Source organism: Corvus kubaryi, unplaced genomic scaffold, assembly GCF_017639235.1.
Source record: "Corvus kubaryi isolate FWS band 111438036 unplaced genomic scaffold, C.kubaryi_AGA036_p1.0 37284, whole genome shotgun sequence".
NCBI lineage: Eukaryota > Metazoa > Chordata > Aves > Passeriformes > Corvidae > Corvus > Corvus kubaryi.
Window position 1 is genome coordinate 10,095,902 of NW_024581088.1, and position 26,475 is coordinate 10,122,376.

The window sequence follows — 26,475 nt, forward strand, 5'->3', positions numbered from 1 at the left end:
CCGAAGAGCACATGCAGACCCTTCATGCAGTGGGGACACAACCATGGAATGGTTTGGGTTGGAAGGGACCTTAAAGATCCAGTTCCACTCCCCACGATGGGCAGGGACACCTTCCACTACCCCAGGTTGCTCCAAGCCCTACCCAACCCAGCCTTGCACACTTCCAGGGACAAGGCACCCTGTACCAGGGCCTCCCCACCCTCACAGTGAAGAATTTCTTCCTAAAGATACTGTTCCCAGCCCACACTGTTCAAAACCAAGTGTCCAACTCACAGCTCATGTGAATAAGCACAGCTCCAGTGCTGCTGACACATGGAATATGTTCACTCACACCCTGTGTGTGCAGACCAGCTCCAATTACCTCAGATTCTTTTATTTTTAGAGCCCTTCCCTGATCCCCAAAGGCCAAGACAAAACTGGCCCAGGCAGTAGCATTTTCACCCAGCATTACCACCGTGACAGGGCTGAACAGCCCCTGATGCACAAGCTGCCCTGGCCTGTTTGCACAGCTCTACTCCAGTTTGATTTACACCGTGTAAACAGAGGGCAAAAGTGAACCTCCAGTCCCAAAAGACGCATTATCTCAGCCTGCACCTTCTGTACCTTTTACAGAGCAAGTTTTTAGGTCAAGGAACAGTATATAAACCTCTCCACTTAAACAGAAAAGAAATGGAAAACAGGACCTGCAAGCCAACCAAGCACAAAACTTACTTCCCACCAGGAACCCCTATCCTAATTATTGATGAACACAGTGCAGTTCTGGCATTACAGAGGTTTTCAGTTATCCCTCTCAGCCCTTCTGAGGGTGGGAACAGGCAACATTTAGTGCTTTTTTACTTCAGAAACATGACTGCAAACTGCTAAAGATGCTGATGCCACCAAGGCATTTAAGCCTGGCTGGCACAGGGACCCCACAGTCCAAGGCCACTCTCAGGGAGGCAGAGCATGAAGGTGGGAAGTGTTTGTGTCCATTCATCTGCTTTTGCCATCCTGAGTATTGAATCTCTGCAGCTCTTCTTTTTGACAGGATGGGCAGTTCTCTTTTTTGATTGTTTTCTGAAAGTACAAGAGGGAGAAGAGGAGAGTTTCAAACCATCCAAAAATGGTAGAATTCGTGTTACACTTAAACAAACCTCTGGCTCAAGCTGCCTGGAACACAGAATCAGGATCTGCTCTGTATAATTGGACAATGTCTGATTTTTGTTCCTTCTCTTGTTTTCCTTTTCAGAGGTTTATTTTTGAAAGAGGACTGTGTAGCAGGGCCTCTTCCATTTCAGGGAAAGTAAACAGAACCCTTCGCAGGGAAGATCAGGGATGAAGGAACAAAGCCAGCTAGACTAAACTGTATGAAGGTGAATTTATTTGTCATCATTTGGTCTCAAAGCAGCTCTGTGACTTTGATCAAGGTCGTGGCAAGGTGCTGCACGCAGCCAGCTCAACCCCCTCGGAACAGCCTGCAGTTACAGCAGCAAGAGGAAAGCCACACTATTAGTCCCAGATTTTGGACAGAGACCTGAATAAGACCAAAATAACACAGCAAATCAGTGCCACGTCCACAGAGCTGAACTCCTAAACCCAGCACAAGCATAACTCCATCCTTCCCTTTATCCCTGAGCTCATCCGATGGCCACGTCAGCTCAAAACATCATCTTCCCCCAGGACCAACCTCCCTGAACTCAGCTAAACCAGCAGCAGTGCCCAGCCCCAAAGGAGCCTTTCCAGGGCAAAAAGCAACCAAGTCACCACACACAGCACATCAAGGCCTGAGCAGTTTTAGCACTAACATCCAGGTGCAAAGAAACCACAGGTACAAAGGATCTTTAGGATTTAGTTGGCTTTCTCATTTGGGATAGCTAAGGGCTGTGTGCTGCTTCCAAGACCAAGGTTGTTGAGCTTTTGATACTCCTCCTTCTCGGACCAGAGTAAGAGAGCAGAGGAGGCTGCCGAATTCTTTGTTTCATAGTCTCACAGCTTTCTTGAAGGCAGAGTTCAAGGGGGGTTACATGATCAGGCCAAGCAGCAACAGCAGGCAGAAAACAGCTGCTTCTTCTAATTCTAGTTTCTTCTATTATCTAATCCTTTTCTTACAGAAGTGTGGATTCTATTTGTTAATTGACCAATAAGATTAACACACGATTCCAGTTTTCCTTTTCTTAACCTATCCTGGTCTAATTCTAAGAATTTTAAGTCTTACACCAGTGTTACACAGGTATTACACAGATTTGCACATACAGTTTCTATCAGTTTTTATTGTTTATGTGAACACTCTATCTAAAAAATGTGAACAGTATAATTCTATCTATGTTTTGTCTAAAGTAAAAGAATTCTGTGAGAAAGTAACACTGCTGCAGTAAGAACTGTGTTTTAAGTCTCTGCTGCAGCTTTTTAATGTTTAAGGCACTTTTTAAGGCACTTAGCATGTATTTCTACTAAAAGTTAAAAATCTGTATTTCTATTTCACTTTGGTGTGGCTTCATGTATCTCAGCTTGTCCAAAGGTTTTAATTCAACCCCTGTGCTTTGGCTTCCCTCTGGGCCTGAGTCCAGAGGAGCTTTCACTCCAACACAAGGTCTCTGCAAGAGTTTATGTGCTACACCAAGACTAATCCCTGGGTGCAGGCATGCAGTTAAACAGAAGAAATACCAGGGGCGACTCTTAAAACCAGAGTTGGGAAAACTGAGGGAAGTCCTCTCAGTGAGGGGACTGGACCCTGCCAGAGCTGGGTTTGCCCAGAGCATTCAGGAATAGGAAATGAAAGGGGCAGGAGAGAGGCCAACCACTTCTTTAACCCGGTGGGGATAAAAGGCAAGCATGATAAATATTGAAGTTCCTGCTTGTTAGGAAATACTTGGCGAAACCTGTGAAGCCTGAAGGGGGTGTTCAAGAGAAGTGTATTTGGTGTTATGAGAAAGTTAATGAGATGCTGTAACCATATCATACATGGAAAACTAGGTGAGGCCCCTGTGGGCCATTATATACTGCAGGAAACTTTATGGACACTATAATGCATTATTTTTAATGATTCCCTTGCCTGCTTCAGGCCCTGGACACCAAGAAGAGCTTGCCTGGCTTCCTGGTGGTGTTTTAGCAATGACACCTTGCTTGTTGCTTCATTTCTGAGTTACTTTAATGAGAAATAATTGGGTTACTTTCTGGGAATCCACAAAGCCCAGGCACAATGAACCAACATGGAGAAAGTCGCTGCTGTGTTGCAGACTCTGCACACCCCCTCTGCCTTCCCGAGGGTTACCTCCCCTGCTTAACCATTTACCTACAAATATGCCCACAAAAACACTGGCACTTGTGCAAGTTCAAGTTTGCACTGTCATCATCCATCTCTGGGGAGAGCCAGGCCACGGAAGTAACCAGCTGCAACATCACAACGATTGCCCCTGCAGGAGATGTATATAATGAAAATTGAAAGCTGCAGGACGAACTTCTTACATACTTGTCCTTTTGGTTTATTCATCAGAAATAATTATCTGCACTCGCATTCACAGGAGCACATATTTTATGATGTACATCAAAATTTAATGGATTTTTAATAATACTCTAACTACAGCAGAAGCAGAAAAAAAAGACAGCCATTAAACCATATGTGCTGTGTTGGTGGCTAAGTGGTGTTGAGCAAACATCAACAACATGGAACCACGGTTTAGCATCAACAACAGGAAAAAGGAACTGCTACTTCCAAGATCTGAAAATGGGAGTGAGCTCTGATCCTGTGTGTTTATCTTAAAATCCCCTCAGCAACAGAAACAAATGAGCAAACCCAGTTTCTGAGTTTCAGGACCCTGCAGGTGGTACACTTGGCCTTTGACAAGCACCCAACACCCCAATTCTCAGTTTTTCCACCTCTGCAATGAGAGAAGAAACACGAGTACACCCCATGATGGCACCACAGGAACGTGCCTCGACCCTGATTTCTGTTGTGCCAATTAAAGTGCTCCCAGGATTTCACAAATCTATTGATGTTATTCCATAAGCATCAGCAGAAATTGTTGCTCCAGCAGGAGAGACTGACACTCTAAACACTCTCCTCAGCAGCCAGGCTGAGCTAACGAGTCGGTGCGAAGCATCACCATGTCACCAGTACTTGGACTGGCATCTATTTATAGCCTAAGAAATTATATACGTGGTATCCCCACCAACAGTGACACATCTTCATTCAGGCATGAGTCACCTATTCACAAGCACATTTCCAAAAATAAATCCTATTTACCAGAATTAAATTCCACATGTTCGGGGAGAAATTGTCTCCTTAAAAAAAACAGGCATGTTAGAGAAGCAAACAAGAGCAAAAGGCACTGCAGCCCTCAGCCTGCAGGTCCCCATGTTCTGTAGGATCACGCTGAGGCTGGAAACGTTTAAGATCCAACAATGAAGACGGTCGTGTGTTGTCATTACAAAGCCCTGCCAAGGTCACCAGAGCGCTGCCGTCCAAACAGAATATCCAGAATATTCTTGGCACCTCACGCTTTGCAGAAATAGTGAGTATATTGCAGTTATTAGAGAGAACAGACAGAGTGAGCGCCAAGTAATCCCAGAAAATGTAGTGTTAAATAGAGGGTTCAAACCACAAAGCTGTTGATGGGGAATGTTAAAAACGTCAGCGTGGCTGAAAGGCATTTGCCAGCGGTGGGAGTCAAGTAGCAAGCTACTGTTCAGCAGATGCAATAAAAAGCGTGAGGGTACTTGGGTAATGGGACCAACAGTACAGTTGTTGATACAAATTATATCCAGAAAGCAGAGAAATAAATGGCTAAATAAATAAATAATGCAAAAATGGAACAAGTTCAAACTTCTTTTATAGTAATAGTCTCCAGTTGAGCATAATCACCAAAGCTATAGTGATAAGATTGCCAAAACTAGACAAACATCTGTGAGATGAATTCATCTCAGAGGGGAAGCCAACAGCTTGTTATCATTAAAGAGGCAATGCTCTCTCTGCGTTTGAACTGCAGGCGCCTTGTTACTGCGTTTGCCGAGGCAATTGCACCAGATGTTGGCAGCTTTCTTCAGATGGATGACAAGCACCTGCTGCTGGGGAAATTAAATGCTCGTCGGCCTCCTCTCCTTCAGGGGAGGGTGGGCCGGCAGGGGAAGGGGGGAGTGGTGCCGGCTGACCCTCTGAAATAAACCTATTTATGCAAAGTGACAGTAAGTGCTGGTTTGCCAAGCAGTGAAACAGAGTGGAAATTCATTGGATCTCTTCCATTGCCCCCGGTGAAATCTGCTCCCACCCTCCCAGTCCTGACAATTAACATGGCACAGATCTGAACTCGCTAAACCACTCGGCAGAGTGAGAGAGTCAACACAGGCACCTTCACCTGCAGAGCCACCACTCACACGGCAACTGCCCCGCAAAGGCGGCACAGCCAGTGGGGTCCAGGCACCCCCTGCCTCCCAAAAAACACCCAGCACGAGCCAACAGCCCCAGGTAACACACACCCACCACACCCTGTCAGGCCAGTGGTAGAATAAACGGATGCTCCCAGTGCAATCCTGCACATGCTCGTGTTTGCTGGAATTTAAAGTCAATCTCCTGGAATAGAGGCGCAAATGTGCATCCCTTTCCCCACCACGTACACTGCAGGTGCCTCACCTGGAGCAGCAGCAAATGGAACAAGGGCTAAATGGTTAAATAAAATGGGTTTAAAACTGTTTTTTAAAAAGAAAAAACAGAGCAGCTTCTTCCCTGACAAGACTTGTGAGTGCTTTCCACTTTCTGGGAAAGAAAAACTGCAAGATGTTAACTCCCCTTATACCAGCAATCATTTCTTTATGACACATCCAGTACTCCTCCGAACTCCTGCGGCGGTGACACCACAGCACAGAGGCTCATTCCGTGCACACGCTGCCAGCAGGACCCCTCAGAACCATTCTGCCACCACTGGGCACTGGGGTGAACACTCCGTGTTCATTCCTGTTCACCCCAAACCCCTTGTGGATGTCCCTGACACAGACAACACTTGTTTGACCTAAACTGGCCACATGCATTTTAGGTACCCTTCAGATTAAGAGGCAGTTAATCCTCATTCTGCTTAGATTATCTTAATTGGCTCTTCATTTGAGCTACTTTGCCCTTGTCCCCGTTTCTGCAGTTATATTTATAAATACATATACTGTACCACTCTCTCCCTCTCTGGGCTGGCAGGTACCAGGACTGGTAATTATTGATAGGACTGACGTGATTCATGCTTGGCCACCACTCCATTTCTACCCAAATACGTGCAGGCACTTTTTTTTTCCCCCCAAGAAAAAAACATATTAAGTATTCCTAACAGAGTTAGACGTGTACACTGGATGTCAAATGAATTTCATATTCTACTCCTGCAGAATTAACTTCACTTTAATTAAACTGGTCTCACCTCGCTATTCCATGAGTGAGCAAAACTCAGATATTTCATCTCTAGGACTGACCAATATGGCCATTCATTTCCATGTGGAAAAAGTGTTATTACATCTGCTCCCACTAACATGTGCTCTTCTCCACATTTGGAACAATTTCTATGAAGTTCTTCCTGGGCACTTTAAAAAGCCCTTTTCTTTGTGGCCCAGCCTCGGAGCCGCATTTAAAACCCGCTCACATTTCCCATCCCATCACTCAGTGCCGGGGTATCCATTATGTGGGATGATGGCACTGATCAAACGCTGACTCCCCAATCAATTATGTTTTAACCAGCTCACTTTGGCCGTGAGCCTCCCCCACACCTGCGAGCAGGAAGGAGAGGATGGGTTTCAATTACACCACACCAAGTTTAAATAACTGCTGCTGTTTCTTCATTAGAGAACCAGTGCTAAAACATGAGTTTTCCCAAAGCCAAGCTTTGGGCCCCCTCAGCTGCAGCTCCTCAAAGATCAGAAGTGCCCTGGAGGGATGGCAGGAGCAGCACCTACACCTATAAATAACTTCTGGAGTACCCAGGAGGCCGCGCTTCCAGACAAGTGCCAAAGTGGAATCTGATGCAATTTCACAGCAGATATTGAAAATGTCCATCAGATATTTTACCTGGTTCCTAGTGCTGGGGATTAACACCACCATCTTCTGCTTTCAACCCAGCTTGCTGGGGCAGAGCTGCAGCCAGACCCACGGGACCAAACAGGGCTTGGAGATGCCACCACAGCACTGCAAACCCAAATCATCTCCTTCCAGGGAAGTTCTGCTTCTACAACCCCACTCACTGGGGCTGAATCCAAGAATGCTCCAGGGATAATGTAAAGATGTTACCAAACAGGATTAACTCATTTTGTTAGGGGTTTTATATAGCCTATTGCATTTGTATAAAATAAAAGCGGGGGTGAAAAACAAAATTGACTTCCTTGGGGTCTCAGAAAGGATATAGATAATTTCCACGGGTTTGGCTCAGTTGTAAAACTGACAAAAAGACACACACCAAAAAAAAAAATCACATGCATGCTGGAGGAGGAAACCTGAATATTTTCATATAACTTTTCTCTCCCCAAACACAGCCCCTGAATAATGATTGATTTCACTCATCTCCCACGGGCTGCAGTGCTACAGCACGAAGCCTCCTCAGCACCTCATCAACCAGAGGAGAAAAGGAAATAAAACTGTACTTCAGACTTCTGCTGGGCTCTGATACCGCCTTCGTGCCCACAAATCCCGCCTTAACATTTCCTCTTTTCATAAAACCCAGGTAGAAACCAACATCTGATTTATAACAAAACCACTTCCACAAAGCATGTGGCTTATTACAGACCACCTAAAAACTGACTTTCTGTGTACAGCTTCTCACTGGCAGGATAAAAACAGTGGCTGCTTTGCAAGCAATGATCAAGTTTCTCAGTTTGTTTAAAAAAAAAAAAAAAAAAAGCACATGTGTAGGAGGGAGAAGAAATAATAAAAAGTGCTTTAGGCCATGAGGGACCCCTATATCCCAGATCCCTTGTCACATGCCAAAGCTAAAATTTAAAGGAACATTCATTATCCTTTGGCACATCATGGACATAACATGGAAATAAGGAAATGTGGAAGCACTGAAATTATAAAGCACAAGCACAGGGCAGAGGCAGCGGTGTGTAGGAGGTGGATGCTGCTCCGTGCTCCTGTAACAGAACAGCCCCCAAAATCTCTGCTTTTCCTTGTCCCAAACTTATCAGGAGCTGCAAACAATGACGTGCCTGTTTATTGCTGGTTCTGTTTTAAGGAGATGAGCAATTCAAATTATGCAACTTCTGCCAAGGTGCACGCAGATAACTTAGAAACAAGAACAGGACGAGCTCTGAGCTGTTCCACAGCAGGCCTGGAGCTTGGAGTTGCTCTGGAGGAGAACACTGACAGCAGCAGTAGGTAAAAAAAAGCCATCACGTTCTCTGTTTTACTGCATTATTACAAATGTTTTGGGAACTCTGGCTATTAGAGACTACAATGTAAGTAAGAGTCCAAATTTGTCCCTTCATTTCATAAAACATAACCAATCCCCAAGTACTGAACTGGGAAATACAGTGCTGAAAAATGTGAAAGGCTAACAATCTGTCAAACCAAAAAATGACTTTTCTGCAAAGCAAATGCTTTAAGGACAGCCCATCCATGTCTCCTATTGACCGTTAAATCTACATATCAATGTCCAACTGAGGTGACAATACAATCCAAACTCTCTGCCAAGGCTAAATTAACTAAGCTTTCACTTTCATACAAGCAGAATTCCTTGCACCTCCTGACTCTGGCCTTAGCCCCAGCTCCACACAGACTTCCAAATCCCCCCAAAATGAACCCATGGTGAGAAAACCACCTTTTCTCATGCTAACAACTTTATTGTAAAAACATCTTCAGAGGCCATACTCGAGGTCTCAGGGACAAGTAAACCACTGGAGTGCTTAATACCACAGCAGTGCATTAACTCGCTCACACCCAGACAGCCTGGCCAAACAAGGAGGAGTTTTCTCTCCTGTTTTCCTGATTTATATTTTCACAGCTGTCAGGGAGGAGAGCACGGAGGAAGCGATTTATGTAAACCATCCGATTAGGCTGAAATCCTCGTGTGGATCCCACCTCCTCCCCTCCTGACACACTTAACACAGAGAAAGCAGAGGGACTTCATTACAAAGGTTATTTTTTCAAAGGTTAACTGGTTGTTATTTGCACCAGGGTCTGTGTTATAATGCAGGGCATGGTACAACCGAAGGAGGAAATTCTCATTCTCACGCTTTGCTGTTCAGAGCTTCCAGCTTTAGCTCCTTGTGAGGCAGCACCACGGGGCCATGGAGGCATGCCTGGAGCCAGGACAGGTGTGAGAAGGTACCTTCTCTCACTTGACTAAGACACTAAGGCTACAGAAGGAAGAGATGAGAAAATTACACGTTTTCAAAAGCTCAACAGTTTCACCGAAAAAAAAGAAAACAAACCAACTCAGAATCCAGATATTATTATTATTATTCCACTGATCTGCTCTGCGTCTCACAGGAAATAACAAGTGACTGCACAAAACATTTCAGATCCACAGAGGTAATTCAGAAATCCTGTCTTGTCTCAAAATTTCCAATCTTAAAAGCCATTCCTGAGGAAACAACATATTCCAAGTGAAGCTGAAACAGGTCTACGGTAGGTCTGAGAGACCTAGTGGCAAGCCAGGACAGAAATCAAAATTAATGCATACTGGTCTGGTCCAATTTCATCTGGAAATTTAAAATAAAAAAGTGCCAGAGCCCCCTCTCCTGAAAGTCACTTTAGGATTACTGTGAAAGGAAAACTGAAGAGCCAATGCTGTCAGATTGAAAGCAAAACATCTGGGGCCACCAGCACTGACTGCTCTTCCAGCAGTCTGAAATAGCATTATGGAAAAGTATTGTTTTTTCACAAAACCACTTCACAGATCTCCTTCAAACATCACCACTCTGATTAAAAAAAGGATAAAATTAAATTTGTGTTCTCTGCTACACAAGAAAACATGATTTTTTCTACAAGAACGGTCCTAGATGGGCTGATCTAATAGCTCGGGACAACTGGAACATACCTTCACCAGAACTCTGTTCCCACCCTGTTAGAAGGACACAGCGGCCTCTTCATTCCAAGGACTGTTCCCACCACAACTCACTACAGTAAGAAGGTTTTTACTCAGAATTCTCTTTCCATAATTGGGCCTGAACGTGCTACCTGGAGCCCATTATCCCATCAATTAATGGCCGCATGCAATCATTGGGATCCATGAGATCAGTGTGGTCCCGCCAGCCCCATCTCCAGCCTGGCTCAGCCCCACCAAGGGGGAGCCAGCAGCTGGGGCAGCCAAAGGGTTAAAATCCCATGTCAAACAGCAAGTCCTGGCTCTGGACCAGAAGGGACATGGGAACCAGGGCAGCTGAGTTATAAAGGCCTTATTGTAGCAGCCCACTGGATTGGAAATGACTTGTAGGCCTAATGAAACAAAACTTTGGCAGTAAAACAGAATGAAAGGAATGAGACAATAAAAGAGAGGAACAAAGGGAGCAGAGTTGTTTCAGCTTAGGAAAATAAGCTCACTTTGTTGTTGGGAAAAGCCAAAGCCGATTAGGATAAACCAATGACTAGGCATAAGTCTTCCAAACTAATTACACAGTTCGCCATGTGAAGTATAATTGCAAAGCGCAAGCGAAGGCCCGGGCTGCTCTCACAGGAGCTCTGGGCAGGGAGCAGCACCTGGGAAACACGAGCCCTCCCTGCCCTCGTGGCCAGCGCCTGCAGGTCCTGAGAAGTGCAACTCACGAGCACTCACAGCTCTCCTCTGCTGCTCACAGAACTCCAGGTGAGGCTTTAGGAGTCTGTTGTGGCTTTTTCCTTTTTTAAACGATGCCTGATGCCTTAAATGCTCCGACATGTCCTGATCTCAGAGCTCCACACTTTCTACCCCTTCCAGAAAACAAGCAGACCTACAGCCCCAGCACTGCCCACGGCTCAGGGCAGCACCATGGCCTCTCCAGAGGGGAGGAATGCCAGCCCCACCGCTCCCCCTGGATCTCCTCAGCCCTAACGCTTCTCATTTAAATTCTTTTAAAGCCTGGCCTCAGCAGCTTTTCACACCCAGCACAAGGGCGATGCTGCAGAGCCCAGACGGGTCAACATGGACAGTGAATTTATTTTGTTTGTAAGAATGTCTGAAACATCTTTGACTGAAACAGGAGAGGATCCCACAAACAACTGCATGAGACTGTCAGGATCAGGGAGTAACACAATGGCTTTTTTTTTTTTTTTTCCCCCCTTCTTCTGATTGTAAATGCTTATGGCTTAGTTTGGCATTTTCCCAGTTTAGCCTTCTCAGGTCCTCCATAGATTCTGCTCCCTGAAAAGACTGGAAGGAGAATGCTTCCCCTCCTCAGCACCCAAACTGCACTAAGCCTCTCTGGGAGTCCCACAACCACTGCAAGTGCACAGGACCAGCCTCAGCAGCTCTAAGCAGTCACAGGGCTGTTCATTACACTGCTCCGTGCTCGTCCTGTGATGGCTTTTGGCTTCACTCGATAATTTTTCCTGGTTTTCCTCCCAGCTTACAGCAGCTAAGGATGCCCACCTTCCCAAAAGGAAATCTGGGACTCCTGGGCTTTTTCAGAAAGCAAAAATAATCCCTATGAGAAATCTCACAAGCCAAACTTCAGGAATTATTATTACCACAAACTTTGGTGCTGTATCATCAGGCACTTGCACTGGTGAAGAAGGCAAGAGGGTTTACTAAAGCTTTTCCTTTTCTTGGAGACAAAGGTTCCAGCATTAACTTTTCAAAAAGCTGCAGTTTCAAATTCAACACTTTATCCCTCTCCTGCCAACTCCAGTTACACCAGCAAGCCGGCCTGGGCCCAAAGCTGGTGGCTGCTGTCCCCACCTCCTGTGTTCTGAGGGCTACTTCTAGTTACCAAAACAACCTCCCCTGGCTGCAAAGCTCCCCTCCACAGCAAGTACAAACAGGATTTCAGGAATCGCAGCTGTCGGTAAGCAATTTTTTCCACACCAATAAATAAGCTCAGCATTTCAAAGAGCAAATCACCTGAGATGCTCTTATCAAACACGGGCGGCTCCTCACACGTTAATTATGTAATGCAATTTGCTTTATTTTAAGGAAGCTCTAAGCAACGGCAGAGCTTGCCAATCGATGTGGATCACTGTTTGCATGGTAATGGCTGGACTGGACAGCCAGGCTGCATGCTGAGCACAGGCCCTGCCCCAGAGGGCTGGGGATCTCAGCAAGGAGGTCCTGGAGGGGCAGGGAAGCGGGATGGAGAAGGATGTGACTCCTGCAAGGTCCTGCAGCACCAGTCCTGGCTCACTGTATCTGAATGCAGTACCCCACTGTCCACAGTGTGTTAATGAGTCTTCTAACTAGCTGAGCCACAACTCCCCATTTCCAAGGGTCATTAACCAGCTCTGCATCTCCTGACAACCAGAGACTCAGGGAGAATCACCTCCAACACCCCAAAACCAAATTGTCCCAGCTGATAAAGAGCACTGCCGTGGGGAGAACCCAAACACCTGCACCAAGGTCGAGTCACAGTCACACAGGCAAGCAGCCTCTGCCCCAAACACCACCAGCTTCACCAAACTCTACACAGGCTGAACAGGGGACTGTGAAACAGGTCACCTGGAATGACAGGGACCAAACGCTGCAAGCCCGAGTCCTGCAGGAGCCGAGCTCTAGTGCCTGGCCCACACAGCCTCAGCGGGACATCCCCAGCTGTGCTGACACAGGAATGGGTTCCTGTCTTGATCCCAACTCGTGCAATTTTCAGCTCCTTAATTTTTCAGCCTGAAAAATTAAGACACCTGAAAAAAACCACTTGATTTTTCCAAAGTGGTGCCTCTGGAAAGGCAAACCTCTGCTAAGCTGTCTCAAGAATGGCAGAGCATGAAAGCAGAACCAAAGCATCCTGAATCCCCAGTCACTCCCAAGACACAGCCTGGCTGCTGCATTCTCAGGGACTGTAAAATTGCAAGCATGAAACTACCAGATGGTGAAATTAAAATGACTATATTAAGACAACATCCAGACAATATGCAAAGCACTTATATTGAAACTATTATTAACTTGAAAAATACAGGTTAGTAGAGTTCTGCAATTAGAAGTAACTACAGAAGAAACATCCAAAAGCTCGTGTAATCCTTTAATAAAAGGCTCAGCAGGCCGTAAACATCCTGCCGGAATCGAAGATTATTATTGAAAATAAAATGACTGGTTTGCAAAACAACTATCAATCCAGCACAGGAACCATTTATAAACTCGCCTCCTCAGCCCTCAACAAAATCCTGCCTGGCTCAGGCTTTTCAGGGCAGATGAAAGAAACATAAACTAACTACAAGGAATGGGGGCTGCTTTGCTCTGAGATACCCCGCTGTGTCCTCACACAATCTTGCATCTAAAACATCAATTGCTGCACTCCAAAAGACAGGAATCGAGCTGTTGGGCTGGAATCCATAGAGCTGGAATCCATGGAGTCCCGTGGACAGTGGGGCTGGCAGGAGTCCCCCTGGAAGGTGCTACACAAACTGCTCTCAGAGCCCGCAGCTCTGTGAGCTCGTCACCCATAGCAGCCCCAAACCAGCATCCAGAAGCCGTGGGGAGCCAGGAAGCTCCGTGGAAGTCAGTCTCACTAAGCTCCAGCCAGAGCCTGGACAGTGGGGTTTGAGCTGTTACATCACAGCAAAGACTATTCTGGCAAGGTTCAGATCTCCTTCTCTGCATAAACTTGTTTGTTTTGGGGTTTTAGGGGGGTTTTTTTGTTGTTTTCTTTTTTTTAATGATGCCAGCATTCTACACATACTTGCAGAAGGATTTTCTAGTAAGAAATTAAGTGGATATTCTAGTGACTTCCACATTACTCTTGCTTTTCACGTGGTTCCTTCAGGCATTTTCACAACTTAATGAGCTCTCCAATACGTCTATCTGCCCTTTTTGCCACTGGAATCGGGGCTAACAGAAGGCTGATTTTATGGAGAAGACAACTGTGTAATCATTCAGCTAAGGGTCAGATTCTTCCTGAAGACACAAATTCACCTCCCAACGATGCTTTTTTTCTTTAATGGAAATAAACAGTGTTGGCAATGTTGTGCACACACAAGCAACAAACAGAAAAGGAATTTCAGAGGTTTCAAGAAATGACACAGAAAGCAAAAACTTGGCGTTCTTTGAGTTCAGTCCTCAATGCACTTTTGTTTTTGAAAACACACTTTAAAAAGAAAAGGACGAAAGAAGAACTGTGTAGCGCTCACTTGGGGAGAACTTACCTTGCCAAACTGTTCAAAGTATTGCTTCACGTCTTCCACTACTGTATTAGCCGATAATCCACCTACAAATATTTTCTTTGTTCTTGTGACCATCTGTAAGAAAGTACAAGACAAGCATATGGTTTAACCAGATTATTTCAAACAATATGTGGAAAAAAGAAATATTCTTCAGATCCCATCCCTAACCCAGATAATGAGAATACTTCTCTACAAAAGCAATTTCAATTCGATTTGATTAGATACTTCTTTCTCTGTCTTGTTTCGTTTTTATTTGAGAGATGGCTGAGTAAAGGCTCTCAATAACAACTGTAGCCCCCGGATATTTTTTTTTAATAAATGATTTTTATTGTGCTTCTCAATGCAAATATAAGTGAAAAAGGGGTCCGAGCATTGTCTCTTCATAGCTACTGTCTCAAAAGAGAGGTGCCTTTGCCCCTCTCCTTTTCCTACAGACAGGCTGAATGCTCTTTGGCAGGCAAAAGGCAATTACATCAAATTGAAGCGATGTGTTATTAAGTTTCCATGGGTCAGTTTAAAAGGAACTTGCACAGTTACTTTTAAAATAATCAAATGGTGAAAGACAGCCAGTGCTGCCAACGCAGCATCCGCCAGCTACCACAGCCTGTGCTTGTGGAGTCACCGTCCACCAGGGCTGGATCAGCCCCTCCAGGAACCTGTCTGCATTCCTCTGACCCCGGCTGAGCACCCAGCACTGCCTGCTGCCCCAGGTGCGCCTGAGCTTGGTCCAACAAGGCAAAGGGATGCTGCTGGATTCCCTAGGGAGAATGCATCACAGCACAACCCATCATCCATAACCTGCAGCCCTCGAGGACAGGCAGGATCAGCCCAGGGATACAAATCCCAAGGTGTCTTTGGTGGGCTGATCCCACACCACTGATCCTCATGGGCCACTGTGGCTCCAGATCCAGGACAGTGCTGTCAGCATTCTCTGAAGGGGGCTGGGGAGAGCTCAGAGCAGGCCACAGCCCTACAGCTGGAGACAGCTCAGCAGCAGCCAACCCACCATGGAGAGGTGTTGGAGTCAACACTGCCTAACTCAGGAAACCAACAAACGCCTCAGGAACAAATCCGGGCATTGAAACGCGTTTTCTCTGGAAACTGGGTGAAGCAGCCAACTTCCAGAGACTGAAGGGAAAAACGCCCCTAACTCCAGAGCCAGGACCTGCCTGGTTAAACATGGGCCAGCAAACAGAGGCACAGGGATCGACCCTGGCGCCTGAAAGCTTTATCTCTTTCTTATTTTTTCACTAAAGATTCTGAGGATGCCTTTAATGAGGGCTCCTGAGGTCATGAGGACAGCCCAGACCTGCTCCACACCGAGGGTGACCCTGACCCACCACCCCACAGCAGCCACGGGCGAAGCCTCCACGGGACCGAGGCATCGGACACAAAGCTTGGAGCGGCCCCAAATCCTCCCAGCACAGAACAAACTAATCATCACTCCTTCCCCCACAGCCATGCACATCAACCAGGGCAGATATTCCCCTCAATCAGCTCCAATCACACCTTACACAGCCTCACTTTTTCTGTTTGGGTTTTTTTTTTAAGTTAGGAAGAAAAAGAGAGGAGGGGAAAAAAAAAATGTGTAAAAATTCAATTATTTTTTCCTGGCTGCAATCTAGGGCTCTGAAATTGAAGCCCAAGCATATATTTTTCTGTAGAAAATTGTCATTTACAAATAAAGAATTGGCTAAAGCCGACTTGTAACTAAAGGATTTTGCAGGGCTGTCAAGAGCCCTCTGCCTGCCAGCATCTGATTTAAGATCAGGCCAAGCTTCTGTTGTCATATAAAAGAGGGAGGAAAGCAATTATTCTAAAGCAGTATTTGAAATTATCATCATTTTTATATTTGACCAAGAAAGAAAAAAGAGAGCTATTGCTTTTAGAAGCAAGATTGAAGGTTATAGGAAAAAAAAGACCACTTTGTTTCAATAGCTTCAGTCAAAGAAAATATTGGTCATGACAAGCAAATTCACAACATTTTAATGCCTAGAGATGTGTTGCGAGCTGGGAAACGGTTTCAGAAATACGCTCTTTGGTACCAAAGCAAAGCGCAAAATTAAGTCTGCTCTTACAATCCCCGTTTCCCTGAAGAGACGGTTCAATTGCTTTGTTACCACACTCCCCCCAGCACCAGAACAGAAAATACACAGCCCGAGCTGTGATCCCTCTGATCCCGACGTGCCTCAACAGCAGGTTTTGCTGCCTCCCTTCCACCTGTGGCACATGGCACCATGGCCTCACCTGGCCCAAGCCACGGACCCCTAGCAGCCCTGGAGACGCGGCTGCAGGACACAGGCAGGTGGGACACGGGCAGGTGGGACCAGGAGCAGCCTGTTCCCACTCAGGTGAAGGGGAAGCCCCTCACCACGGAGCCACAACAGCCACCCACGCTCAGCTGGGGTTCAGCCCGGGCCAGCCCCGGCACAGGAGCTGCCGCTGGAGCTGGAATCTGGGGCTGGAATCGTCCGTTTCCCTCCCTGCCGCTCCGCCAGGTGAGCTGCTCTCCACACCTGCCGCGTCTGTGCTGGTGTGGCATCACCACTTTTCAATCGATTAGATACCGTGTGGGACTGGGACCAGCTGGAAACAGCCTCTGACTTCTGCTCTAACCTGCGCATCCTCGCTCAGCAGCCAAACAGATGAGACAGGGCAAGGCTTCCCCAGGGAAACACGCAGAGCACGCGGCTCTGGGAGCGGAGCAAGGCACTGGACACACAGCCCGAGGACTCGGGCACATGCTGCCAGTCTGAAGTTCCTCCAGTGAAAGTCACTGAGGATCTTTATCTTTTCCTGTGAGTAAATTTAGAATCTGCTTTCTAGAGGTTGCTCACAACAGGGACACCCCCAAACAACAACGGAGTCACAGAAGCACTGGCAGGTTTGGATCCTCTGACAGCAGCTCCATCTGCCCTCTCCCGGGGTAGAACGGCAGGGTTTGGGTAATAGGAAGCGATTTGTGTGAATCAATCACAAGACCATGTTTTATTAATGACTCCAAGAGGTCTGGGTCACTCTGAAACCGCAATACTTCCAGCTCCGTGTCTTTAGATTTCATTTGCAGTGTAATATATCCATCCCTGGCTACTGCAGGGCTCTGCAAACTGTAGCTACGAGCTGGTTTTGGAGGGTTTGCGTACTGAAGGTGTCTCTCTCTCGCTGCGGAAGGAATTGCCAGGAGAGGCAGATCCGAGCCTGGTGCGAGGCCATTAATTGTGAGCATCACAGAATTGCTCTGTTTGTATACGGTGCTGGTGCCGAGTTAATCAAAACACATGTGACTACTCCTGCGAGGAGACATTCAAGGTTACGTTCTCTTTATTGGCTTGGCTTTTGAAAAATATAATCGCCTTTGTGCTCTGAAACTGAGCAAACACTTCAGGAGGTGCAGGAGCAGGAAGAAAACCTTCCCAGCTTCAGCCAGGCAAGCCTGCCGAGCTTATGCCATTTTGTGCAAGGTTATGGTTGTAATTAGATCAGTTTGGGGCGTATCAGGTAAATCTCCTCTAAACAACAGGCTGAAGATGCAGTCTCTGGGAACAGAAGTCTTGTCCCACTTGAACATACCAATACAAACATGAGCTAAACCCAACCTACTTGGGTGAAATGAAGGAATGAGGTTTTACAGAGTTGGAGGCTCCAGCTCTGAGCCTGTGAACATCCCTTACACTCACACAGTAACGCTGCTCACTGTCTTCTTGTGGTTTTTCCTTCCCCACCAAAACTGTCTTATTATCCTGACTAGTAAAAATGAACAAAGAGGATTTTAAGCTCATGAAATATTTTGCAGGATTCCCAGAATTTCAAAATCTCAAGCGGTAAGTATCTACCATTCCTTCTAGATGAGTCAAGGCCCTGTCTACATTCAACAAAAAAGTTACATATTTGACTTCAGGGTAATGGCTTTTAGTATCATTTCCCAACCATTCTTTACACAGCCTTGTAGCTGTCCCCTGCCTCAGGATGGTGAAGTTGGAACAAATGAATGCTGACACCCAGCTGGCACAGAGAGGAGCCTGAGTGTGCCACGGGCAGGCCATGTTGGGAAGTAAAATCCATGTAAAATCCCAAAGCAGGAGACAGAGACACAAAACCAACACATGGAGCTCAAAGAACACCCTGGAAACCTGTGCCTGAACTCGGCTCTGGCACACTCCAGTGTGGAATTCATCACGGCTTTGCATCCTCAACTTCTCAACATGGTGGAAGTGGACTAGAGTACTAATAGTGAATCTGCATCGCAAATCACTGAAATTAGCATTAATTTCAGATTAAACTAATTATGCATATGTAACTGTTTTCCAGAGCACTCTCCTCTCTCTTGTATGACAGCATGTGCAGGGGTGCACGCGTATCCCAGCCTGCTCACCTCATCTGCAGTTTGGCATTTCATCACTCCTAGAGTATCCACCTTCTAAATAGGTTTATAATTGGAAAAACCAGCTTTGGTATCTGTGCTGAGCTGCATTTTATACCCCATTGTGCTGTACATTCAAACTACAGCATTACTTCTAATTAAAACCAACAATAATTAATGTAACAGGGGAAGTGATCTTGTTAACAGAACAGCCAGGCTTCTTTGGCAGAGCACACCACCATAAGAATTCTCCAGGTTTTTTTTTAGTTTTTTGCCGCTGGGATCCTCCTAGGAAGTTCCAAAAAGCTATTAAAAACTCAACCGAAATGTGATGCAAAGACATGATGAAAAAGGCAGTATTTAGTGAAAGCTGCCAACCACACTCTGTTCACAGAGAACACCCCAGAACCATCCCCTCCTCCAGGTATTTCTGTATAGCTGACAAGTGATGGAGGTGCTGTGTTCTATGTGAAGCAAAGATCCGACTCCAAGCTCCACCAGAGCCAGCAGAGCTCAATCCCGTGCACAGGCAGCGCGGCTTTACGTGCCACAGACAACATGCTTAAGTATTCAAAATAGGATTTCAGCAAGACTTAAACAGTGCAAATACCTTGTGCCTGACCCCTGTGTAAGCTCATGTCATCCTGTGAGAACTGCTCGAGCTATAGAAGGTACGTGGGAATGAAAGAGCTCTTTAATCCAAACAACCAGCACAGATTCCCAGCGGGGTAAATCAGTTCCCCTCATTTCTGGGAAAATACAGATGGGTTCTATTCTCCCAACCCCTTTGGAAACTGAACTGTTAACCTGGTCCCTGCTGTATTCCTGGCTTTCGGCTGCCCTGGGTTCCGCTGTTACTGCTGGGAGGGTGGGGATTTTATTTTTTGGGGTGGTGCATTTCCCTCCCTCGATGGCTGTGGCATCAGCAGAAGGCACAACACACAAAGTGATTTTTCCAAGACAGATTGAACTGGCAGCAATTGCCAAAACCATCCTTGGAGTTTCACAAGCAAACCTGGCCAGGGGCCAAGCAAAGCTCTTCCCGGTCCATCTTCCCAACTGCTACCGGATTGAACTCCCTCATTAGCCCCCCTGGGAGGACCAGCCCCTCACTCACCCACCCCACAGGTACAGTGAGGCGATGGCAGCCTGCCATGGGCCACAGCCACCCCCCAGAAAGGGGACCTTCCCAAAAGAAGGGTTTGCTGTCCAGGCAGGAGCATCCCATACGCCCCCTCGGAGGCGCCCTGAGCTCTCCAGGCACAGCAACACCTTTACCTGCACCACGATGCAGAGCTCCCTGAATGGGAGATCCAAGCCTGAAAATTAGCCTCAGCTGTGAGAGCTCAGCAGGTTTTTTGAGCAAAATCTGGCTTCAAGCTTCGTATCAAAAGATACAGTAAAATTCACCAGAGCCAGTGTTTCCCCCCCTCCAGAGCCCAGGAATAGCTCCCGGCCCCACAGCCTCGCTATAACCAGTTATATCACATCCCTGAGGGCTGCTCCCACCTCCTGTGCTCCAGTTAACTCTTTTACAGGTTACAGGAGCACAGGCAAGAGGAGGTGAGCAGAGCAAACCTATTTAAATCCCTCCTGGTTGCTTCAGCTCTTCGTGTACGGTGTGATAGGAAGGTAACTCTAAGTGTTCACTGAGTGCAGACAACTTATCCAACCTGCCTGATTACTGTCCAGCAGTGCTTAAAAACTGCATTAGTAAGTTTAAATGAAGATAATTATTTTTAAATTAATACATCTCAGGGCTACAAATGGAGAGCACTGCCCAGTGTGACTGGGAGGGGGGATTTTTGCAATGCCCAAGTAATGAAGGACAAAGGCCCCAGTGGGAAGCAATTAAGCCTCTGGTCCTAAATCTACAGGCTACTGGCAAAACTTCACCTTGTGCAGGAAGAGAGGGAGGGAGGAAAAAGAAAAGGGAGGGGAAGAAAGGGGGAGATGGCATTCTGCCCAGGGACCTCACTGTGGAAGCCATGCCAGAAGTACTCAGTGGGAACACAGATTAACTGACCATTACCATGTTCATCAATTCCTCACCTATGTTGTACCATCTTCTCAAAGGGAATTATCTTGTGCTATGTCCAAAATACAACCAGAAAACCTTTGTCCTCCAACAGGACATAAAATTGTGACAGCCAATGTTTCCGAGGGCATGTTCAAGGTCGATATGCAGTACAGCTCTACAGGTGAAGCAGGATGGACCAAAGTGGGGAACCAAGCTATTCAGCTTCCCAAAACACAGCCAAAGTCCTTATTTTTTAACCTGGAACAATACAAGGAGAAAGCCCCTGGCTGTGCCTGCTCTCCCAAAGCCAGGAGGGGTGTGCAGGACAGCAGTGAGGGGCACATTCCTGTACAGAGGAACAGGAAGCTGGGCCAGGACAGACCCGCGACGTCTCCAGCCTGCCCCAGGGTGAGTGACAAGAGGGTCTCGGAAGCTCAGGCAAAGTCCCTTAACTCAGTGTTCAACAAAATGCAACAACACACTCTGAACTGGCGACAAAGAGGATTCTGCCAGAATTTGTAAATTCTTCCAGCTCCAAACACTGAGGTCAGTCCAAAGAAGTTTATTGCCTCTACAGTGCAGAGAGCACGGCATAATTTAAATGCTTCTAAGTTAGTACCAACTAATTTTTCATGATAACCCTGTCAAATCAGTGATGAGAGCTCTCTGTTAAGATTCTAGATAATCTGCTAAAACAAGAAAAATTCACAGGAAGGGATAAGAAATGTGTAAAGCAATTTACCTCCTTCCCAACATACTCTAGATGATTTCTCTGAAAAGAACAAATGGAAACTTTAACCCTTAGCCTTGATTAATTTCATCTACATAATATAGATGCACATGGCAATCAGTTACTGATGAGCAGGTTTGACTTCATCTGCTGAGTCAAGCCCATGGAGCTGCAAGGAGCTGCCTGGCTTTGCACAAGGGTGAGCTTTCCCTCTGATGCGAGACCACTAAAATCTTGCAAAATGCCCAGATTTGCCTATTACTGCTGTTGAAACACTTTCACAGTTTTATGAAATGCTGTGTTTGCTTTTATCCTTTTCCCCCACACACAAATGGGCTGGTGAATTACAGGAATTGCAGCACTCCCACCTCCAGCTCACGAAGGGGAGATGCTTCCCTTGCCAGGGAGGGAACCCACCAGCCATTATTAAAGCAACATCGTTGTCACTATAAAGCAGATCAAATAACCCCTGACTGGGGATAAAAGGGCCCTTGAGGAGCTGCACCACGAATGAGGAGTGGAAGCAAGGCAAGAGAAAACATCCATACTTTTTCCAAAGGAAGGCAGCACCTCACAGCTACAAGAGCTTGTCTCCCTTGTGTGATGTTTACTCACTCAGTGACCACAGGGCAAGTCATTTCAGTCTCCACAGCACTGATGTATCAAAGAGTTTTGGGAGAAACTCAGCTGGAGACTGCAGGGCTCAGCATTTAAGCACACATTTGAACTCACAGCATTTGGGGAAGCCTCATTAGGTTGAGTACGTTGCACAATCGAGTGCTGTGTGCCTTGATTTCCACAAAAAGAACAGAAATATATCCCCACAGCTCAATGGAGCCTGTGAGGTTTCACTCATTAAATGCCTAACCCGCTGAAAGTCTGATTTGAAGATGCTGGAATAGTGTAAGACATTGTTACTGACATTATTGTTATTAAAGGAAGAATAAAAAAATATTGTTCCTAGCTAGGAAGGCCATATCAAACTACCAAGCAAGAGATAAATCAGCCAAGGTCTCCAAAAAAAGACATTATTTCTCCTTTACTCCAACATCTTAATGTGCATGACTTTTTTTGTGCTAGAAATATATTTCTATAAATCCTCCTCTACAGAAAGCTTTGCTTTCAGAAGGGGAAAAGTAGCAGATAAAATACTACCCATCAAAATGAACTCAAGTCTCTAGTAACATAACTAAATGTGTAATGTTACAGATGTTTTATAGCCACAATGTCGGATCCATTTAGATCATTTTTACAAACCCGACAAGAAATCTCTCCCCAGCGCTGGAAACCACGCCAACAGGTCTGGGACCAATTGTTTATTCAAACAGAAATGCCACCAGGGAACAACAGCATCTACCGACCAAAACTTGGAGGGCTCATTTCTCAGCCATGCACCATCAAAACTGAGAACCAGAGAGAGATGCCAGGTTGAAAGAGGAGCTAGATCACAACACAGGGGCCCTTCTGGGTAGCAAAAGCTGACACATCACTGGTTTCTGCACCTGTATGTCCTGCTGAGAACAAGGCGGGCAAACACACTGTGAAACTGCCACGTGAAGCACAGCCCAAGGTGCTGCCCACGCACCCACCAACACCAGCAACGGGGCCAGGAGGGGCACGGGCACGGCTGCCTCTTGCACAACACAAGGCCATGGTCCACCTCCAACACACACCTGGGTACACAAATGGAATCATTAATGTGTCACATTAGTCCCTGTCACGGCTGCCACTGGCCCATGCTGAAGACACACTTTGTCCAGAGTTCTGCTCTCCGAGCCCATCAGCCAGCGATACCCAACATCAAAAGATTTATTACCCACAATGATAACTGCCTCACGCTGCTTTGTTTGCTAATTGTGACTAGCTTTGCCTTCAGAAGGGTAGGAGCCTAATAAATCAGTTATCTCCAGGAAGAATTTATTTAAAGCTGTTAACACTGTAAACCCGAGCACTTGGCAGGAGTTCTGCAAGAATGGATGTGTTTGTGCATCACGTTCGGGGGCAGGACACACTCAGCAGCCAGGGTGGAAGGAAACCAGCTCTGAGCAAGACCTTGATGGGTTCAGGTTTGCCTCTCCACCACAACAGGCTACCTCTCTTGGTCCTTTCCCATTTCCCACAGGGAGCTGTGCCAGGACAACCAGCACTGTCACAGGCTTGGGCTCCCCACAGCAGCTCAGGGACTTAAAAAAAAAAGAGGGAACTAAGCCCATGCCAGCCTGAGGCACAGGTTGGGAGCCCACCCCCAGCCCCCCAGCAGGCACAGCCAAGCTCTGTGCTACCAACCAAGCTTAAACACCGACAGCTGATCCTCAGGATGCCCCACCACAGCCCCCTGTTCAAGGTGAGCAGCTCAGAAGTGCTGTGCAGGTGCCAGACTGCCTTACGGGGCAACCCCAACTACGATGGAGGGATTCATTCTTACCTGATCTATAATATAAACAGGTCTCTAATAATAATGATGTCACTGAAAATACACATTTGGCTGAATATGCACTCCTTCCCCATCTTCCCCAGCACAAGAACTCCGCCAGTATCAAAGCCTATCGCAGCTCAATACACTCACAGACTTTCAAGTACCTAGATCACTACAACACTGCCAAAAATGTCACATAAAAAGGCCAAGTCACTGAGATGACTGGATTTCCAGGTCTGGCAGGACATGAAAAGCTGGGACAACTTCCCATGAACAGCCACTTGTGTAGTGTGACTCAAGCCAAATGTGAGCACTGTTAACATCTGCCTCCTGCCCGATCCACAGGGGCTGGGCTCCTGAGGCTGCAGTGTCTCAGGGAGCAGCAGCACCCTGCTAGCAGGGCCCCTGTCCAGAGCCAGAGGTGCTGCTGGCACTGCAGGAACAAACCCACCTCAGCCTGAACCCACAGCTGCACCCACACTGCACACCTGGCTATCTGGAGATCTGTTCCTCCCAAGAGCTGCAAGGTCTGTAACTACACTGGAAATTTTAATTTAAGTCTACAAGCCGTGTGCCTTGACTTGAGCAGACCGGGACAGGACTAAAATATTTGTAAGAACCTATGAATCATGGGAGCACCTAGAAGCCACACACACAGTGCTGTACATCAACACAGCTCGTGCAGGTTAACAACCAAACCTTCCATCCCACCTCTTCAGCCTCGTAGCTTTAACGCAATACGAAGTATGTGAGCGAGCTGTCCAGGCTGAATTACACACAGGAGATGTTCTCCTTTCCCATGGAGACTGACTCACCAAAACAAGGTCGCCACAAGCTGTACCTGCAGCCACACGACGACAGCTGCAAGCCAGAACCACGTCCCAGCATCCAAGAGCTGTATGGCCACCAGACACCTCTCTTGCCTCTTTCTGATTAGTGATTTGCTACCAATTGTTTTGAACCAGAGTCTGCCACTCTTGCCAGCTCCAAAGTTCTCCCTCGAAGGCAAACACGCTGCCAGCTGTGGCAAGGTTTTGATGGGTCCTCTGCAGGAAGAAGGGGAGAAGGAGGAAGCTGAGGGGCTGCAGATTGGAAAATTTGAGGTTCTCCACACAGCTGCATCTCAGCAATCCTTCATCCACTGTTAAATCATAGACCACACGCTGAGAGTTAAAGACTTATACAGGACTCCAGGGACTAATCGAGGAATGATTTCAGCTTCTAACTGTGCTCTAACCAGGCACTTAGGATGCAAAGCACAAGTTTGTGATACTATTGTGCACTGCATCAAAATGACTATTTGATACATTTTTGCAAGTAACTAATAAGGAAAAGAGAAAAAAACACATCACCCTGGTATTTAACATAATTCTTCCCCTCTGTCCCCTATCCTTATACTCACATTCGTGACAAACAGCCTCTATCTTCAATTAGGCCTGTTCTATGCATGCAAGAAGACCCCAAAATATTAAAGAGCTTTTATGCAACACCAGATTATCTAATGTGCACATCTTTTGCAAAAGAGCACTTTTTAAATACCTAGTCACAGAGAAGGGGCAAAAAAACCCATTCCATTCAGGAGGAGAGAAAGGGAGAGAAGGAGAAAAAAAAAAAAAAACCACATAAAAGCTGCAAAAAAAGAAAGTGAATGCATTTGTATATTAAGCAATCAAGTGCTGTCACACACTGAAAACACAAAGCACTGAAGTTTAAGTGGGCACACACCAAGGGCCTTACCATGGGACACACTTTTCAGCACTACAGAAAGCACTCCCTTATCAACCCAGCACAGTATGAAGCAGGATCTCTGCCTATTTAAAAAAAAGACCCAGAGAAATAACTTCTCTTGACAGCCTGACAGCTGACATTCTTAACTGAAAAAGCTATGTGCCAAGAATTATCAGGCCTGGCTTTTCTCTCCCTGATAGATGACAGAGCAAAAAACAACAACGGCCACACACATCTCATAAATCACAACTTTTATTGAATGCCTCGCCACATAATAGCAACAGTCAAACTGAATAAAGACGCTTTTCAGTGCATGTCTGTAAAATACTGGGGGAGCACTGAGATCATTCCCAGCACCAAGAGCCTCTCCCAGGTGGAGCAGGTATTGATATCAGTGTCACTGTACTTCTCACAAAGACACCTGGAGAGTTCAGAGGGATTTTCTCTGTCATTGTTTCATTAAGAAGCACAAAAGAATGCAGAGAAGAAAACCAGAAACGGTGTGCAGGGACAGAGGTAGAAGGAAAAGCCAAAAGCTCTGAACAGGTGAGCAGAGAAGTCCTACTGCCAGCAGCAGGGTCTGAACTGAGACAGGAAGCCTGGCCTTTGGGATAAGTCACCCGCAGAGACACAACACTCACTGCCATCACGGGCCAGGGGTTTTCCCTCTGAAGCAGGAGGGATCTGCCTGCAGGCTTTCAGGCACTGCAGAGACAGGTGAACAGAGAGCACGTGGGCAGCAGGTCGGGAGAAGGCAAAGGCGGGAGCCCCAACCAAGGGAAATCCGTGTGATCTCCCATGACCACAGTGACACCAGCACAGTCTGATCAGTCTGGATATACAGCACTAATGCTCCTTTGTTCACTTCTCAGCAGTCACCAACTGGTTCCGTTAAGATACTAATAGTAAAAATAACAGAAATAATAATAATTATATCATCTACTTTTATCTGAAATAGTGGAATATCAATAATACCTTTCATCTAAATAGCACTTCA

At 46.4% G+C, this 26,475-nt stretch overlaps 1 protein-coding gene across 20 annotated transcripts in view; it reads right to left on the reverse strand.

The window, feature by feature from the left end:
- Nucleotides 1–26,475, reverse strand: part of MSI2 (musashi RNA binding protein 2) — a 211,725-nt gene that overhangs the window by 122,823 nt on the left and 62,427 nt on the right. For all 20 annotated transcript variants that reach the window (XM_042026479.1, XM_042026475.1, XM_042026471.1 and 17 more), the window contains one exon: nt 14,207–14,299. In XM_042026479.1, the coding sequence (XP_041882413.1) occupies nt 14,207–14,299 (93 nt within the window). The remainder of the gene's footprint in view (nt 1–14,206; nt 14,300–26,475) is intronic.